The sequence below is a fragment of the Lepeophtheirus salmonis genome, chromosome 1 (genome assembly GCF_016086655.4).
Source record: "Lepeophtheirus salmonis chromosome 1, UVic_Lsal_1.4, whole genome shotgun sequence".
Lineage (NCBI taxonomy): Eukaryota > Metazoa > Arthropoda > Copepoda > Siphonostomatoida > Caligidae > Lepeophtheirus > Lepeophtheirus salmonis.
The window spans coordinates 22,546,934-22,566,829 of NC_052131.2; the positions used below are offsets into that span (position 1 = coordinate 22,546,934).

Here is a 19,896-nt window from a genome sequence, read left to right on the forward strand (position 1 = left end):
GATTAACGTCCTCAAGGACCGAACTTTATAAGTTTTAGGACTGAACTAGACCGGACCGAGACAGAACTGGTGAGTCTTTGATTGTGTAATCATGTGGAGTTGTAAGTCTTGAGTCCAAGTATCTTTCTCTAATTTATGCAATTGCAAAATATGTAAGACGAATGTCTACATATCTACATGTTTTAGAATAAAAATGTCCTATAAGGACAATACAAAATTCTTCAGAAGAGGTCAAATAAAGGAGTTTTCTTTATAACATATATGTATTTAATAGCTAGTTAATATAGGATTTCCCGGTTAGAACATGATTAAATAATGATTTTAATAGTCTGTTAAATAATTTCACTATCATTTTTAGAAAATTATAGAAATAAATGCAGAGCCATTTCTATAAATATATATACTTCAAACAGGAATCAAAAACAATAAAATTACAAAAATTAATGAACATTTGTATTTAAATCTATCTTACTCAGGTCTGGACATGTAAACTTCGGCTAGAGAAAGAGCCAAAATTGTTGCGAGCAGCCACCCAATATCAGCAGCACTTTGTACTTTTAAACGACGGTACCGGATGAATCAAGTCTTTGCAAGTTTCACAATCGTGGCTTAGACTGTTTAAAATACCTCTAGGTTAATTTTTTATTATTGTAGTGTGAAGCTGTTCATTACGGACATATATTTTAGCATACTCAAACTGTCGAAAGAGCAATTAAAAATGTGAAGGATGCATCATCAAAATAATAGAATGACGTAACAAGAGATGGTTGTATATATTTGTAAGACTTGTATATATGTAAATGTGTATCAATTTCAACAATGAGGAGTCGTCTATTTAAATACTGTTATATGTATGTAGAGTAATGTAGTATATTTTATAATTGTTAGAGAAACTTCCAAATAAAGGATTACATACACCACTAATGAACTATTGCTATTATTCATATTGGCAAAAAGGTACAAATGATTAATAAGTTTACTTGTATTGATTCTAGTAAAAAAGGTTATCTTCAGGGCTGGTTTTACAATGAGTAGAATCTCAAATATAGATAAAATGCTCGGTCTCTATATTTTACGAAAAAAACAATGTCTATTAAACCAGCATGGGTTGTAGTAACTGCTATTGAAAAACCACTAAAATGCAGCTTTTCAAAGCAAATGCTAAAATAGGAACTAAATTTTTTTTTTAAATTAATGCCGACTTAAAACCTTGACCGTTTTCAATTCTACAGGGTCTACAGAAAGTCCTGTTAAATTAACTATATAAGATGAATATATGTAAGGTTGCGATATATTATGTTTAAACTCTAAATGCGTCAAAACTAGATTAAAAAAAGCCAGTTTTGAATAAAATAACAGTTTTGTTAACCACAATGAAAACCCAGAGAGTGACTATAATCAAGGAGTACCTGAAGGGCAAATCTAGACCAACCATCTTAAGAAACCTGAAGAGCCTACAAGTCAAACCCATGCTCAGCAAGAGAACCATTGAGAGGTACGAAGAGACTCTATCTATGACGGACAGATCAAGATCAGGCAGACCAAGTTCAAAAAGGATGCCCGGAGTCGTAAAGGCAGTCAAAGCAAGGATTGCTAGAAATTCCAGGAGAAACCTCATGAAGATGACTAAGGATTTCAATATGGGTGCAACAACAATGGGAGACCTTATCCGAGATGAACTTGGGATGTATCCCTACAAATTGAAGAGGAAACAGCCCCTGTCAAGCATAGTCAAGGCTAAAATACTTGAGAGAAGCAATATCATCCTTCAGAAGCTGAGGACTGGCACGGCTCCCTCATTGTGTTCAGTGATGACAGTATTTTCTTTGTCGAACATGATTTTAACCACCAAAATGATCGAATTCTTGCCAAAAAAAAAGGTGTGCTGGTGACCACGGAGTCAACAGAGGGCAAGAAGCCACAGTCTGATATGGTTTGGGCGGCTATGACTGAGACAGGGAAGTCACCCTTGGTGTTTTTGTGCAGGCCGGGGTGAAGATCAACATGACTACTATTTCTGCCTTGTCAATATAAAAGGTGATAAATAAATATATAAGATAAACAATAACTTTTTGAAATACCCCAGTTTCCCTTCGGTTAGTGTTGTGTCAGTCCTTATTTAGGACTAAAGACTGCAATCCAGTCTAGTTCAGTTCGGCCTATTAGTCCTAATTACGTAAAAATTTTGGTCCTTGATAACGTCACTCAACCTTATAACTTCTTTTTTTTAACTAGTACTAGTACTGACAGTCTTAAGGACTCGTCTGAAGGACTGATCGGACCTTTCCTAATAATGGACTAGACTGGACTGGGGCGAATAAATAAGGATCTTCAGTTATTCGATTTGTTACACATAATGAAGAAATACATGTATCAACATTTACTGAGCTTCCAAAAAAGGATTAAGTAGATTTCTGTACACCTGTTCCCAGTGAAGAAAAAGACACGACTGTTATTTTCTAGCCATCTGATGAAGATTATAACGAACCAATTCTGCTTATTCAGCCTGCTTTTAATGGATAGGGTTGAGATATTTATCTACTAAAAGAGTCTGCTGAACTTTTACTTTCAAGACTGCAAGATAATCGAATGCTAAAACCCGACACAAGTGTCTCATTTTATCGTAAAATGGAAGCAGAACTGCATAAGTACTTCCATTCAGATAGCCAGCTTGTATATTGTACTGATGTATAATTCTTACTTTTTTATAAGGGGCTGTCAACATATGATTCAAGAGATTGAAGGCTTTTCATTGACAGTTCCGATAGAAATTAAAATGTGTTCTGTTAGACAAAAGAAATAAGTATGGCTCAGTATCAATAGGTTATTCTGTAAAACTTAAATAAGTATATAACAACATCAAGATTGTTCTAAAGCAGTTTTTGGTAACAGAACTATCATTATTAATAATTACTCATACGTGTGTATGTTCTTGTGGTTATTTTATTTAATGCGTGTGTGTTGTGATGATATTGTATCTTAAGGGTTAAGATTTGTGAATGTGCAGAAAAAAGTGAGGCAAGTTCGAAACTGGTCACTTGCAACAGATCTTATAACGTTGGCGCGAATTAGCGAGACTGCTGCTGGCGTCAGCGACCTTTGCAAGAATAAAGCCATCATCAACCTCAACAGGCTGCTAGACAATTTTTGGTACTATTTTCCGGACTTCAAAAGCAACAACTTAATAATGGATTTGACAAGGGATTCCTTCAGCTTTCGAGTTAAAAACTTATCTAAGGAACCAGAAGACATCAAAGAATAGTTTCTTTCCACTTGCATGACTCTTCAGGCAACGTTGTTTTTGTGTAGAAAAGCCTGGATACATTCTGGGCCACTCTACACTGTTTGTATCCTCTAGTTGGTGTGGCGTGTTCACACTACTAGTACCTGTGTGATGAGATCAAAATCAAATAGCAAAACCGCCGGATTGACCTTGACTCTGATTTGCGTAGTGTCATTTCAAAAGTGGAACCGAACATTGAGGCACTCATCAATGCAAAAAAAAAACCAAATATCCCATTAACCGTTAAGCATTTAATGTTGCATTTTTTGTATCTTTTTTTTATGGCCCAAATAAGTTGAGAAAAAATATTATCAATCTTTTTATATGTATTTTATTTCCAGATGATAACTGGTAGTAAAAAATATGATATATCAAAAAAAAAAAAATTAAGGGGCATAAAATAGCAAATAAAAACAAAGCGTATATTTAATTACTAAACACTGCATGGGTTAAAATCGAATTTGACAAAGATCGTTACTGTCAGCGATCACATTCATCGATTGGCCGGATTCTTTTCAACTTTTTGTTTAATTTCCTCAACAAACTAGGACTTCGGACTAACTTGACCGCGCGCTTCCAGATATCAGCGCTATCGAGTTGGACACGTTTCTTGAATTTTTGGACGAATTGAGTAGTGATCCCGACCGTTATAGCCAAACTGTCTATTTATTTATTTTACCATTTAAATTGCAGAAAAGTGCAGAACGTTTTTGTTCCTGTTTAAAAGAAGACGACGGTATGTTGTCGTAAGAAAGTATAATGAGAAAATGAGAAAACTCCGGTGTATTTTTTAGCTGGCTCATTTTTTTGGTATTGGTAATATGAAGCATGAATTTTCTTTTCCCTAACAGATCTCATTATTGTTTCATTCCTAAGTAGTGAACATCCTTTCCTAGATTCAATTATATTTAAAAACCTGATTGAAAAATTCTTGTTTGCTCCTAAAAGACGGAGTGTAATCCTGAAGATTTGTAACGGAGTTATAATTGTAAGTCCTTTTTGGACTCAGAGTAGAATTGGCGATCAACATCAAAGTAATTATAGGCAGCAAATGTCTTTTTTTATATATTTTTCTCTTTCCTCCCTAGTAACAGCTGATTATAGCTGATCTAATGAAACGTCATGACCATTATTCTTTCTCTCCTCCAAAACATTCTTCAAACTGTCAGGGTTACCATGCTGATTTTTAGTTGTTGTTGTTTTTTAATAAGGCCATTATATGCTGTATTTTCATCATTAATAAATAATAAAGAACAACTGACGTGATGGAGTAACATTCATACCGGACTTACTCTCCATTAGTGTGTGTTTGTATGTATTAAAACCGGTTTGAAGGAGGATAGGATGAGGTCAGAGAAAATTGCAAACGTCTATAATATTACAATATAAAATATGTAAACTAAGGAAGAAGCAAGAAGCAGGGGTTCTGTACTTATTTACTTCAGCCAAGCACGATTTATACATATAAATATATTATATTATATAACCCATAGATAGTCTGCTCTACTGATAACTGTATCAACAAGGTTGTATATGGCAGCATATCATGTCAGTAACCAAGCAAACATCTTTTAAAAAATTACTCTTCTTAGAGATTTTTAAAAAAATTCCACGAGATGTATGTACTTCTATCTACTATAGTAGAAATTATATTATATAGTAGATGGAAATATTATACTATTATATTACATGTATGTATGTATGTCACGTGGATTAGCAAGTTTTGTCATAAAACGGGAACATACTATGTACAATAATATATATATTAAAAAAAGAAGACTAGCGAGTTTGTATTAATAAAATAATTCGAAATAAAATCCATAATACTTCCTATAAATATAACATTTATCTTGTATTAGTACTAAGCACATATTTCTGGAATCGACCTAAGGATGTTTTCTTAACTATATAATATGAAAAAAAAATCACACCCGTATTTTAAAAAGAAAAAAAAGCAGGCCCGAGAAGCAATTTTACTAATTAGGGAAGACTAGAACGGGTGTCACGTGGTTGATTATTTTAAGCAATGTATTGACGGTGCATTACAATTGTGACAAGCTATTTAATAAGATTTGATAGCTCCATAATATACCAATAATATTCATATACAGTTTGATGTTCCATTTCGGTCTATGTGATTCACAATCATGGAACTTTGTTGCTGTTGTTTAATTATATGATTCATAATATCTATGGAATTGATAGACAGATTATTCAATCCTAAATCAATTGATTCCTATTAGTAAAAATATATCAGAAATTGACATATGGATTCAAAAAATATTCCGTAGAAGGAAATACCAAACAACCTTTTTATCTTAGCTCATCATACATTAAATACGTAGTATTTTGAACCCTAAATGAACGCACTTTTATTAAGATATCTTAAAAATTAAAATTTTCATAAAGTTCCCTGTTTGCTTCAGAATCAAAACATTTAGCTTAGATGTTGTAGAATTTTGATGCAATTTGATGGAAAAAAAGTGTTATAGGTGGTTAATCTAATTGACGATTTTTGGAACCATATAAGTTTGAAAATGGATTTCTTCTCGCTCATTCGCGGAAATTGTCTTGGATAAGTATTGTGTAATAGTGTATATTGGACATAATGTGTTGCATTTTATTAAATTGTGTTACATTAAAAATATGTCTTACATATCCTATCTCAATGAAATAAAATAATGATAAGATACGAGCCGTTTAAGTTTCTATTTACTATCTATTTTATGACATTAAACTGAGAAAATTACTTTGCACTTTCGTCAAGCACAAAAAAAACAGCGCGTTCTATATTCATTTCAGTAGCTAGCTATCTGCTCTTGTTCCCATTTATGATGTCAATGGTCGCTTATGTATTTATGACGTCATTACTGACATAAATTTATTTTATATTTTTTTATCTAAACTACACAGCTCCTAGCTGCTGAGATGACAGGAACTGCGAGCTAAAATGAGTTAAATGCCGTTAATACCAGAATTGTAATACATTTTCAAGGGCAGTGCTTTGGAACTCATCAAAGCAGGAAGGTGATGCTTTCTGTGAATAAATCCAATCCTTCTTCCTCTCCAGAAGCTTCCTCCGTTGAGGAAGGGACTTCCACAACAACAACTACTACCAATCATAATAAAGTAAAATAATATATTTTTACCTCTAACTGGTTCAAAGTTGAGCATGGATTGATTGATATAATCAGTAAACAATCTGGCCTGTGTCTCTTTTTCTTGTGATCCCCGAGTAATGGAAAAGGCATGTGATTGAGACGCCAAACTCAAAACTGAGCCAAAACCTGTCTCACCTCCATTCTCTTATTAAGACTTATCTTATCTGTGATATTCATATGATCTTGCTTATTTTTAGGTTCAAATGGAGATGGTCAAATCTTCTGTAAGTGGTGCATGTGCAGGTGCCACTGCCAAAACTTTTATTGCTCCTTTGGATCGGACCAAAATTTACTTTCAGACTCATCCTTCTCGCAATTACAGAATCAAAGGTGCTATCAAGTTTTTAAAATTAACTTACAATGAAACGGGATTTTTAAGTTTGTGGAAGGGGAATTCTGCTACGATGGCACGAATCATTCCATATGCATCCATTCAGTTTATGTCTCACGAGCAGTATAAAATCCTTTTTGGCCTCGGACAAAAAAATCATACGTAATAAAGAATTTACATTAGTTGTGTACCAGTTGGAATTTTTTACAAGTTGTACGATAATGTCAGTTTAGTTATTATTATCAACTATTAATTGATACTATTATTCCCTTTTTATCAATTAATATTTCTTACATATAGTACTTATAAGATATGGAGCACTTAAATCTTATCACGTGCCGCAGAAGACTTTGTTATAATTAATTTGTTCATCTGAAAATTCAAATATTATCCTTACATATAAGACTGCCTTTAATTCCCCTTCCAAAAAAGAAGACATTTGGCATAACCAGTGCCAAGTTAGGGGAGAAAAAGACTGCAGACAAGTATAATTCATTTCTTTTAAATTGATATAATTATTATTTACATATTTTTTTAAATTGTATCTTTGTTTTTAAGAAAGACACTTGGATATTTTTGTTTTGTTTTTTGGCCTACATAAAATAGGATATTAAATCAATTTATTTAAAAAAAAAAATACTCAAACACTCCGGGCTGCCCTATTTAATATGCCGAAGATCTAATGAATATTCAATTGTTGTAAAATAATTATCACAAATAAATAGAAGGATATATTTTTGCTATCATATTTTGGTCACAACGTATACAAAATCTCAACTTGTACACGATATATGTACATATATATCATTTCATCTATCTTTATCATTTTAGTGTACCACATCACTACCACTTTTTGGCGGGATCTTGTGCTGGTGTAACTGCTCAAAGTCTTACCTACCCTTTGGATAGAGCACGTGCCGTAATGGCTGTCACAAAAGTTGGAGAATATAAAAATCTTTTAGATATTTTTAAAAGGATTATAAATGAAGAAGGTGTTTTTGCACTTTATCGAGGATTCAGTCCTACAATCCTTGGTATCATCCCATATGCTGGAACGAGTTTCTTCATCTTTGAGTCTTTAAAAAAGTACTGGAAGAATAACAATAAAGGTACATAAATTCTTAAAGGAATTTGTGAATATTTATATGTAGATATATGAAAAAATATATATTTTTAGAAATGGGTTTCAAAAGTGACGTTACACCTCTTCAAAGGCTTTTTTTCTGGAGCCATTGCTGGTCTTTTGGGTCAGACAGCATCATATCCCTTGGATATTGTTCGACGTCGAATGCAAACAGCTAAGCAAATGGGCATTCAATGCAACAAGTACTCATCTATTACTGGAACACTATACCATGTTTTCAAGTGAGTTCCATGATTTACAAAAATAATTGTATGCATTTAAATTTAATTGTTATTCCAGGAAAGAGGGAGTACGAAGAGGATGGTTCAAAGGAGTGAGTATGAATTTCATCAAAGGACCAATTGCAACGGGAATTAGTTTTTCTACGTATGACTTTGTAAAGAAATTATTGACATAATTAGAGCAATTATCAGTTTGAATCATCATCTCAAAAAAGATAACGCATGTCTGTGATATGAAATGAACAGGTATCCGGATTCTTCAATATATCACCTAATGAGAAATTACAACTGTTTGAGGGCAGAAAGCTGAACAACAAATTAATTTTAGTGTCTTACGTATGTGTGACTATTATTCAAGGAGAAAGATTCCTACATAAGGACACAAATGTTTTCCAGCCTCACTCCTGGTTGGGGAATCTACTTACTATTTGTAGTATAACTCTTGAGTACATGTTTAGTGAAAATGTATCATTTTATAGTTTAAACAATCAAATACCTCTTATGTTTGTTTTTATTTTGTTTTATCCTAGTGCTCAATACAACTTAAATCAATTATTTATGCTAGGTGTCAAAGCAGGGTTGTTATTTTTTACTATTAAATTCCTAGCTCATTGATTATTATACATAATCATTATTATATATTTGTGCAATTACTAATAATCAAACTAAAAATAATAAACTGAGAGGGTTTTTATCCAGCTCAGGTTAAGCAGTTCACCGTATAACCTGTGGGCCGGGGTAAATTATTGCATATTATAAGGGTTCCTTGATGCCTATAAACGCGGGGGTGGTGGAGCTTAAACTGTAGGTATTTATTTACAACCTGAGAGATATTAAGATGTATTGTTGATGCTCAGGGAAGCGACTGCGAGTTCGGCGTCTGAGCCAGAACAAAGCGACTTCTTCCTCATCGTGTGAAAGAAGAGTGTCTATATATTAGTATACTCATACTCATAAAACCAATATGAGAATAATTCTTAAAATTTTATGGTATTTTATTTTTTTGTTTATATTAAACAGTAGAGTTTTTCATTAATTTTAATTTCTTAATGTTCCGGGCAACGCCAGACAAACCTTATCTAGTATTAATAAATATTAAATAATGTTAAAAAAAGAATAGGAAGGAATTGTGAGATTATAAAATTTATCTTATAAAATTCAGCAATATAAACATAAAACTATGTACATTGTGCATAATATAATAAATCACATAAAGGAACCTTTGGGAGAACTGAATAATTTATGGAATTGTTGGGGAATTGAAGTGAGATTCCCTCCTGTCAGTCATCGATTTATTAGTACTGGATGCCTTTAAATCAAAGGTCTTGTCCCCTTTAGCGTCAGTTACATTGAAACTTTCATCATCCAGAATAGACATGGTATTAGCAGAAGCTGGGTTATTACTAATGTCCATTAAAGGTGTTGCTCTGTTACAACATGACTCATCAGGACAGAGACAGCTCTCACAGGTTCTACCTTTTTTTTCTACAAGAACATCGACCATCATTACATTTTCCTTTACACTTGCATCCACTTTGAGAACTACGTTTCCGTGTCTTGGGAGGAGACGTAATTTTTTCTTCTTCATTCTCATCATCTGAATCATCTTCATTGTTCAACTCCAACTTTCGTTTATTATGAACGAAAGACAAAGTTTGCCTCTTTAAGCTACAAATACGGTTGTAAAGAGGAGTCTTTTTCCAGTCAGGATCGTTTTGAAAATCGTCTCGTTCATCAATAGAAATGTCCTCCAAATCCGATTCTCTTTCTTCTTTTATTATTTGATTTATCTTCTTGGGTTTGGGAGGCTTGTCCACAGCTAAAGGTACTGAAAAGTTCACAGTATTCAATTCAGACTTAAGTCGATTGTTTTCTTCCTTCATTTCGATTAATACTTCATTCAAGTGCGACATCTTGTTGATTTCAGATTCTTGAATTTTGAGTCTTGCCTCAACATCCGAGCTAATATCCCCGTCCTTCCCCGGAAACTGTCTTAAAAGAAACAACACTTTTTCTTCGTGATCCCGACTCATTCTCACCATACGATCTTCATGAATAACATTTAATTCGTCTATTTTTTTATAAATATCACGAATGGTTTTGAGAAGTTCTTCATTTTGTGCTTGAGATTCGCTATTTTCTCCGCGAAGAATAGAACAATCTGCAATGACGGACGAACATTTATCAAAAAGACACTTCAGAGCAATTTTTGCATCCGTCATCGTTTGGATATTATCCCATATTCCAGATGAACTGTCCTTCACTTTATCAAAATCTATAACATGTTTTTGAAGATTGTCAATTCCAAAAGTACGATTGTCAATTTCGTCAGATAAAAGAGTAACTTTATCATTGATTTCTTTTCTTTCATTGAGCCCAAGAGTGGTTCTAAGTTTTTGTTGACATTGGTTTAATTCAGATTTTAAAGACGTACGTTCCTTAATAAGATTCTCCCTAGTTAAAATTGCTTCTTTATGACCTGATGAAACTTCTAATTCATCGAAAATAAGAGAGCGAACCCGTTCCCCGGTCCCAACGAGTCCAGAATTATCTAAAGAGAGAAAAAAAAATTATATTATATTGAGAAATCTATTAAAGAGAGAATAAGAAACAAAACGTGTCAAGAACCTTACTTTTCATAGATTTCGCTGCTTTTTGTTTATCAAAAATGGCTTTGAGCTTTGCATTCACTGCAGCAACTTCTTCAATCTTTCTTTTCCAAACATTTTTTTGCTTGCTGTGAAGATGTTCCATTTTTGTGATTTTAACAAGATTTTTTCTCTCGGATTGTTTGACTTTTGAGAGCTCGCGCTCTTTTTGCTGCTTCCAGACCCGAATTCTTTCTGCATCTTCTTTCATTTGTCGAACGAGTTTCACTTTTTGTTGTTTCATTTGAATGATCTCTTGGGATAGTATAAGCATTTTGGCCTTGTCCTTTTCATTGAGCCTGATCACTTTTTGCTGTTGCACTAATTTCAATTTGATGTCTTGAATCATTCCTTCGAGTTCTTGTATTCTTTTCCTTCTTTGTTCGGAGACCTTATTAAGTCCAGTTTCTTTTTGGAAGCCTTGACGAGATCTTCCATCTCCTTGTTCATTTTCTCAATTTCGGATTCCATACTGGAAATAGAGACCTCATATTTTTGTTTCATTTCATGAAACTTTTCTTCATTGTGATTCATGGTAGTTGCAAGTTGTTCTTTTGAGCCAAAAGTTTATTGAGGGATTTCAGCTCATTAGTTAAATGATTTTGCCTCAAGGCATGTGCAGTTTGATTTACATCCTGATTCTCAATTTCTTCTTCATCATCATCATCATATTCATTATCTTCTTCCTCAGTATCTTGATCATTAATATTTTTCTTCTTTTCCTCATTCTCTACTTCATTAGTGTCTCCAGTATTGCATCTTGACATTTCATAGTCCAACATTTTTCTCTCTGAATCCTTATAGGTCTCAATGACATCCTGAATTTTTGAATAGACTTGATCATATTCATCGGAATGAGCCATTTTGGATTTAAAATCTTCTGCGAACTCTTGTATCTTATTCTTTAATTTTTCATTGACGGACTCTGTCATGAGGATCCCCTCATTAAGATGAGCCAACTCTTCCTGTACAGTCATGAGCGCATAAGTTAATTCCTTATTCTCAGTTTTAAGCCTATTCGTAGCCTCTTGAAGTTCTTCATTTTCTTTCTCATTGTCATTTAATGCCGTACGTCCTCCCCCATTTCCTAATTGAGCTTTAAGAGCAGCAATTTCATTCTTCAACTTATTGATTTCGATTTCTTTTCCCTCACGATTCACAATGGGTTTATTTTTGATTTTTCTAGCTCTGTCTGCATATCTTAATGTGGAAATGGTTTCATCCAAGTTGGAGTCTGAGGGTGAAGAGCAAGCAATCATCAATGTGTGAGAATTACCTCCAAGAGAGTCTTGAAGGAGCCTCGTGAGTTTGGAGTCTCGATATGGAATATGCTTGTAGGAAGAAGAGTTTTTTTCTTCACCAAGGGCTGCAATGACGTTTCCAAGAGCAAGTAGTCCTTTATTGATATCAATTCCTTCCTTGAGCCTCTCCCCAGTAGCCTTGGTCTTCTTTTGTCTTTCCGAGCCAGCAAGATCCACAAGATGGAATTTAGCGACAAGAACGTCATTTTCCGAGTTGGTTCCCTCAATGTGGAACGTAAAAATGGCATGAGACCTGGAAGAGACGTTATTCATGGCCGTGGCCGCTGTGACCCTCTTTTTGGAGCCATTTTCAAGCAGGACAATTGTATCTGAAATGGACTCTACAGGAACTTCTGTTAGATTGGATATATGTAACCCAATTCTAGGATCCTCTCTGATGTCGAGTGAGCATTCCTCCTTCTTCAAACTTTTGTTTGAGAGGAGATCGTAGAGATTCTCCTTGTAGAGTTCGATGAAAGAGACTTTGGTTACAAAGGAGAAGTTTTGATTATCTTCTCTGGAAATGTGCTCAAAGATGTCCTTGATGGCTCTGGGAATGACCCCAAGGAGTTCCGAAGAGGTGCAAGGGGAATTTGTGGTTCCCATAGTGTGCGTTTTCCCTGACCCAGTTTGTCCGTAGGCGATCACAGTGACATTGTAGCCCTTGAAAAGCTCAGGAATTAGCTCCTTCACGGACTTGGTGTAGACCTCATCCTGCTCCACATCCTTTCCAAAGGCAAAGTCATAGGTGAAGGCATTTTTTGTGGACTTGATGTAGATTTGCTTCCCTTCCAGCACTTCCACCGCGTCTTCGCAACCCTCAGCCAACTCCTTCTTACTCAGGGGACGGAAACGAACGGCGACTCGAACTGGGATTGTCCCATTAGAAGACGACATCCTAGCGATTATCTGCTACCACCTATCAGGTATCCTAGGCTTAAGGCTTCACAACTCTCAACCTCAAACCTCCTCAAGGCGAGTAGTATCAAGTATTAACTATTAATTAGTTAGTAGAGATTTCCCTCACAAAACTCATGCAAAAAAAAAAATGCTTAATAATCACTCAAATCTCTATCATTAATTAATAATACCAGATAGTTGGTACAAAGTAAATTCGGTTTTTTCAAAAAGAAGAGAAAACAACCGCCAACAGTAACCAGCTGATTCTTTCTCTTTTAAAATAGCTAGCCAAAGCTTTATGAACCGGTAAACACTAGTGATGTGGTATGCAGCAAAGAAAATTTACTCGAGCTTCTTATGTTTCATGATTAAGGTCACGTTGGTAAGAATAGAAAAGCGTGCGAGGATAAATAAATAAATACTTATGGCATCATTGATTAAATAATATACATATTCTTCTATTAATCAAGAACTTTATCATTCCCGCCTTTATTATTCAATATTAATTCAATATTAAATGCTGATATGCGATAGAGAACTGAATAAAATGCCTAAATTAACGTCGCCTTCTTTCTGGATTTATGATAATGGAGGCCCAGGAATTTGGAAAATACTTACCGCATGGGAAACAGATGTCTTACTGGATTTGTTGATATAAATGTTCCTTTAGTCCCCTGTGTAGAATAACACTCCACTCATTATCCTCATCTCATAACAAGAGTATGGATATTCATCTATAAAATCAAGTTAACGATGAATACATCAAGTCAGACTTTAACTTTGATCTCACAAAGATGCTTATTGCATGTAATATAACCTTATCCATTGCTAATCATCTAAGTTCAAAAAATTTATGGAGAAATACACGGGTAAATTCTTCCCTTCCCGAGGAACCATCATTAAGTAATGGTTGATGTTGGTAATGATTTCATTTATAGAAATACCCCCATTGTAAATTGTGAAGTTAAGATAATTTTCAGCATGTTTAAGAGTCATTTACATGTTGTTATACAAGCATAAATAACTTGGAAAAATATTTTTTGATGCCCTTAATAAGGAGTAATATCGCCAGACATTACTACATAATTAGCTTTTGCTCTAAATCTTTACGATGGATTTAATTCTAACGTTTCTTTTATTAGTATATTTATTGTCTAATTTTATGATTTTGACATTTACTTTATTATTGATAATTATTTAGATTTCATCGATCCTGTGCACAATTGTATATAGCAAGTTCCACTTTAGGGGAAAAAAGGGTTCTTTTTGATTAAACTCCACGTCTTGCTTGTGTTTTGCAACCTAAAGTTATGACATTTTTAACTGGATTCCGATGTCAGAACAAGAAAATATTATTTGGATCAATCTATTATTTCAATATTCTGTATTTATAATTTATTGTTCTTATTAGTTATATAATTCTAATTGTTTAATTTTGTATATTTAACATAAATGTATGATGTTATATTTTTTAGTATGTAGATTATATTTAATTAAAGCCTTCTTTTTTAAACTTGGGAACTTCAAATATATTTCGAAATACTCTATTTTGTCGTTTCACTTATTTCACAATGAATTACAATTTCATGGAGTTTGACGTTTTCAAATCTACTGTAACGGATAAAAAACGACTAAGTCAATTATACATAGTATACCTTCATTAAACATTTCGCTAATAAATACTTTTGTTATACCCTCAAAAGTCATAATAAAGCAGGCAGCTGATAATCACATCAGTATTTTAAACAATGATACCATATGTCTTCTGTTTCTCCTTGCACGCGTTTTTCTAGACAATATTATCAACTTTGCTCAAATGTTATTGTGCCTAATGTTACAAATTTTATTGTTTCATACTAGAAAAATACTCATAATAATTCGTTGAAAGAGCCTATGAGTCACTTGTTACTGTTATAACAACTTGGCTTGATAAATTGGAAGGATGAATTCATAGAATATACAACTTATAGATAAATTTTGACTATGTAGCTTCGTTTGTAATAAAAAATTATAGTTTTCATACTTTATCAAAGAATATAAATATTACATCACTATATACATCATGAAACATAAGAAGCTCGAGTAAATTTTCTTTGCTGCATACCACATCACTAGTGTTTACCGGTTCATAAAGCTTTGGCTAGCTATTTTAAAAGAGAAAGAATCAGCTGGTTACTGTTGGCGGTTGTTTTCTCTTCTTTTTGAAAAAACCGAATTTACTTTGTACCAACTATCTGGTATTATTAATTAATGATAGAGATTTGAGTGATTATTAAGCATTTTTTTTTTTGCATGAGTTTTGTGAGGGAAATCTCTACTAACTAATTAATAGTTAATACTTGATACTACTCGCCTTGAGGAGGTTTGAGGTTGAGAGTTGTGAAGCCTTAAGCCTAGGATACCTGATAGGTGGTAGCAGATAATCGCTAGGATGTCGTCTTCTAATGGGACAATCCCAGTTCGAGTCGCCGTTCGTTTCCGTCCCCTGAGTAAGAAGGAGTTGGCTGAGGGTTGCGAAGACGCGGTGGAAGTGCTGGAAGGGAAGCAAATCTACATCAAGTCCACAAAAAATGCCTTCACCTATGACTTTGCCTTTGGAAAGGATGTGGAGCAGGATGAGGTCTACACCAAGTCCGTGAAGGAGCTAATTCCTGAGCTTTTCAAGGGCTACAATGTCACTGTGATCGCCTACGGACAAACTGGGTCAGGGAAAACGCACACTATGGGAACCACAAATTCCCCTTGCACCTCTTCGGAACTCCTTGGGGTCATTCCCAGAGCCATCAAGGACATCTTTGAGCACATTTCCAGAGAAGATAATCAAAACTTCTCCTTTGTAACCAAAGTCTCTTTCATCGAACTCTACAAGGAGAATCTCTACGATCTCCTCTCAAACAAAAGTTTGAAGAAGGAGGAATGCTCACTCGACATCAGAGAGGATCCTAGAATTGGGTTACATATATCCAATCTAACAGAAGTTCCTGTAGAGTCCATTTCAGATACAATTGTCCTGCTTGAAAATGGCTCCAAAAAGAGGGTCACAGCGGCCACGGCCATGAATAACGTCTCTTCCAGGTCTCATGCCATTTTTACGTTCCACATTGAGGGAACCAACTCGGAAAATGACGTTCTTGTCGCTAAATTCCATCTTGTGGATCTTGCTGGCTCGGAAAGACAAAAGAAGACCAAGGCTACTGGGGAGAGGCTCAAGGAAGGAATTGATATCAATAAAGGACTACTTGCTCTTGGAAACGTCATTGCAGCCCTTGGTGAAGAAAAAAACTCTTCTTCCTACAAGCATATTCCATATCGAGACTCCAAACTCACGAGGCTCCTTCAAGACTCTCTTGGAGGTAATTCTCACACATTGATGATTGCTTGCTCTTCACCCTCAGACTCCAACTTGGATGAAACCATTTCCACATTAAGATATGCAGACAGAGCTAGAAAAATCAAAAATAAACCCATTGTGAATCGTGAGGGAAAAGAAATCGAAATCAATAAGTTGAAGAATGAAATTGCTGCTCTTAAAGCTCAATTAGGAAATGGGGGAGGACGTACGGCATTAAATGACAATGAGAAAGAAAATGAAGAACTTCAAGAGGCTACGAATAGGCTTAAAACTGAGAATAAGGAATTAACTTATGCGCTCATGACTGTACAGGAAGAGTTGGCTCATCTTAATGAGGGGATCCTCATGACAGAGTCCGTCAATGAAAAATTAAAGAATAAGATACAAGAGTTCGCAGAAGATTTTAAATCCAAAATGGCTCATTCCGATGAATATGATCAAGTCTATTCAAAAATTCAGGATGTCATTGAGACCTATAAGGATTCAGAGAGAAAAATGTTGGACTATGAAATGTCAAGATGCAATACTGGAGACACTAATGAAGTAGAGAATGAGGAAAAGAAGAAAAATATTAATGATCAAGATACTGAGGAAGAAGATAATGAATATGATGATGATGATGAAGAAGAAATTGAGAATCAGGATGTAAATCAAACTGCACATGCCTTGAGGCAAAATCATTTAACTAATGAGCTGAAATCCCTCAATAAACTTTTGGCTCAAAAAGAACAACTTGCAACTACCATGAATCACAATGAAGAAAAGTTTCATGAAATGAAACAAAAATATGAGGTCTCTATTTCCAGTATGGAATCCGAAATTGAGAAAATGAACAAGGAGATGGAAGATCTCGTCAAGGCTTCCAAAAAAGAAACTGGACTTAATAAGGTCTCCGAACAAAGAAGGAAAAGAATACAAGAACTCGAAGGAATGATTCAAGACATCAAATTGAAATTAGTGCAACAGCAAAAAGTGATCAGGCTCAATGAAAAGGACAAGGCCAAAATGCTTATACTATCCCAAGAGATCATTCAAATGAAACAACAAAAAGTGAAACTCGTTCGACAAATGAAAGAAGATGCAGAAAGAATTCGGGTCTGGAAGCAGCAAAAAGAGCGCGAGCTCTCAAAAGTCAAACAATCCGAGAGAAAAAATCTTGTTAAAATCACAAAAATGGAACATCTTCACAGCAAGCAAAAAAATGTTTGGAAAAGAAAGATTGAAGAAGTTGCTGCAGTGAATGCAAAGCTCAAAGCCATTTTTGATAAACAAAAAGCAGCGAAATCTATGAAAAGTAAGGTTCTTGACACGTTTTGTTTCTTATTCTCTCTTTAATAGATTTCTCAATATAATATAATTTTTTTTCTCTCTTTAGATAATTCTGGACTCGCTGGGACCGGGGAACGGGTTCGCTCTCTTATTTTCGATGAATTAGAAGTCCTAGTGGGACTAAAAGAGGCATTACTTACTAGAGAAACTTTATCTAATGATCAGTCTTCTTTTTTATCCGATGTGAGTTCTTTACGAAAGAGTTTAAGAGTACGGGTTCAACAGAATGATTCCAAGGAAATAAAAGAAAAGATTACTGTTTTATCCAAAGACATCGAAGATATATCGGATCAGTTGAGTCGTTTAAATAAGTATATTAGTGATTTAGAAAACACAAAACAGATTTTCTCTGGGAAGTGGGAAAATCTTTCAAATGTTACGGAGTTAAAAATAGCTGTCGAATATTTGCTAAATAAGTCCTCTGATTCTTTAGCAAATCAAAAAACTTTATCTATAGACTATAAATATCTACAAGATCATAGTAATAAATTAATGGATTCAAATTCTAGTTTGGAAAATGAAATCGTTTATTTGAAAAAGTGTCATGAGGATCACATTATGAGACTATGTCGGGATCACGAGGAAAAGGTATTATTTCTTCTTCGTCAGTTACCAAGTTTAATAGATTCTGAAACTACCCCGGAAATTAAGGAAAGACTTAGTATTCAAGAAGTGGAAATCCAGAAAATGTCTTATTTGAATGATATTCTTTTAAAGATGCGTGAGGAAAATGATCAACTAAAGAAAAAAATGTTGAGTAATAAGTTATCATTAGGTCATTCTCCGAAAATATTTGAATCCATCAAAGAGGTGAATACTGATCTATTTGAATCTACAGACAATAAAAATCTTAAAGAGTCATCTGAAATTGAAACGGATGATGACTTGGATGATAAAAACCAGGAATGGAAGAAAACTCCTTTGTTTGCGAGGATCCTTAGTTTAAAGAACTCTGTTGGCTCCAATTTGAGGAAAAGAAAATTTAATTCTTTAATGGATGAAATAGATTCTGAACATAGTGACTCTGAAGTTACATGTTCACCACAACTTGAAAAAACTTTTAACCTAGTTGCATCTAATAATACGTGTTGTAAGTGCAATGGGCCTTGTAATGACAGGAGATGCTCTTGTCGTCGAGCAGGAGAAACCTGCAAAAATTGTTCATGTTCTAGTAAAATATGTCTTAATAGGATAAGGATTAAGGAAGAAGATGATTTTAAATTTAAGACACCTGATAATATTAATCTTGACGAATTAAAAACTGTTCCAAGTGTCAAAAGAAGGAGAGATTCCTTTTTTGCCTCTCCTATTATTCCATAAAAATATTAGGTGTGTTTTTGTTTTTTTGACTATTTCACATATTTGGAAATAGTCATTTTCAACTTTTGCTATTTTGTTACTGTTTTTAATTTTTATGATAGAGAAGAACGGATTGCGATCTTAGGATCTTATTTTTTACTTTTGAAATTTTTTGCAAGTTTATGAAAACAATATTATTGACAAAATTTTGAGCTCTTTCTGTATGTATATAATAAAATATTGATATACTATAAAAGGAATATCATCATATTATATTGCTCGTCGAACATGTATGAAAATATCTTCAACTAAGTAAGGGTTGATTGTGGGACAGCATCATTTAAATTAATTTTAAATAAATGATACGTATAATTATAACCTTAAATATTTAACCCTCTTATGAAATGTTTATGTTACTTATAATATGTAATTTTATTACGCTAATGTTACTATAAATATATTCGAATACTACTTACTTAAGATTACTAAAATTATTTTCATTGTACTAATGTTGTTCCCTAAATATTGGAAGAAGGTTTTTTTAGCTACTAGCTATTATAAAATAATTATAAATCACCAGTTATTCTCACTCGATGATGAAAATAATGAAATATTTAATTAATAATTACGTATCACAGCCACTCATTTCTATTATTATTACTATTAAGAAGTACTCAAATGCATATTGTGTCCTGTTATTACAAATTACTCAATGAGAAACTTGATTCCTCTTAATAAAAATTTATTAAATAAAAATGTATAGCTAGACTTTTAGTAAAATATGATATTAATGCAGTGGGCTTAGTTAATGTCTAATATATTTATCTTATACATATTAGACGTAATTTAATTATCATGATTATAACTTATAAGTTATAAAACTATGAAAGGGATCCAGCATTTAGAAAGATCTTCGAATAATTTTTG

The 19,896-nt window shown here is 33.7% G+C and overlaps 4 protein-coding genes across 4 annotated transcripts; 2 read left to right on the forward strand and 2 right to left on the reverse strand.

The window, feature by feature from the left end:
• The first annotated feature begins 6,184 nt into the window (after positions 1–6,184).
• LOC121120998 (dephosphocoenzyme A carrier) lies at positions 6,185–8,697 on the forward strand. The gene is given in 6 exon segments (XM_040715872.2): positions 6,185–6,412; positions 6,642–6,937; positions 7,607–7,884; positions 7,953–7,993; positions 7,995–8,140; positions 8,199–8,697. Coding segments are annotated over 6 exon segments (978 nt in total). The 5' UTR covers positions 6,185–6,313; the 3' UTR covers positions 8,317–8,697.
• A 570-nt stretch (positions 8,698–9,267) lies between these two features.
• LOC121118949 (chromosome-associated kinesin KIF4A) lies at positions 9,268–11,167 on the reverse strand. The gene is made up of 2 exons (XM_040713892.2): positions 10,774–11,167; positions 9,268–10,691 (listed from the first exon to the last, which is right to left on the reverse strand). Exons 1-2 carry the CDS (start codon positions 11,135–11,137, stop codon positions 9,613–9,615), a joined length of 1,443 nt encoding a protein of 480 aa, XP_040569826.2. The 5' UTR covers positions 11,138–11,167; the 3' UTR covers positions 9,268–9,612.
• Positions 11,167–12,986, reverse strand: LOC139905684 (chromosome-associated kinesin KIF4A-like). The gene has a single exon (XM_071889273.1). It carries the CDS (start codon positions 12,984–12,986, stop codon positions 11,319–11,321), a length of 1,668 nt encoding a protein of 555 aa, XP_071745374.1. The 3' UTR covers positions 11,167–11,318.
• Positions 12,987–15,141: 2,155 nt separating this feature from the next.
• On the forward strand, positions 15,142–19,444 carry LOC121121009 (chromosome-associated kinesin KIF4A). The gene is made up of 2 exons (XM_040715880.2): positions 15,142–17,635; positions 17,717–19,444. Exons 1-2 carry the CDS (start codon positions 15,421–15,423, stop codon positions 18,988–18,990), a joined length of 3,489 nt encoding a protein of 1,162 aa, XP_040571814.1. The 5' UTR covers positions 15,142–15,420; the 3' UTR covers positions 18,991–19,444.
• The last annotated feature ends 452 nt before the right edge of the window (positions 19,445–19,896 follow it).

Bases quoted from the DNA above. Each gene is read 5' to 3' on its own strand.
- LOC121121009 (XM_040715880.2), top strand. From the start codon at position 15,421: ATGTCGTCTTCTAATGGGACAATCCCAGTTCGAGTCGCCGTTCGTTTC. The intron at 17,636-17,716 runs GTAAGGTTCTTG...TTCTCTCTTTAG, and splicing joins AGCAGCGAAATCTATGAAAA to ATAATTCTGGACTCGCTGGG.
- LOC139905684 (XM_071889273.1), bottom strand. From the start codon at position 12,986: ATGTCGTCTTCTAATGGGACAATCCCAGTTCGAGTCGCCGTTCGTTTC.
- LOC121118949 (XM_040713892.2), bottom strand. From the start codon at position 11,137: ATGATTCAAGACATCAAATTGAAATTAGTGCAACAGCAAAAAGTGATC. The intron at 10,692-10,773 runs GTAAGGTTCTTG...TTCTCTCTTTAG, and splicing joins AGCAGCGAAATCTATGAAAA to ATAATTCTGGACTCGTTGGG.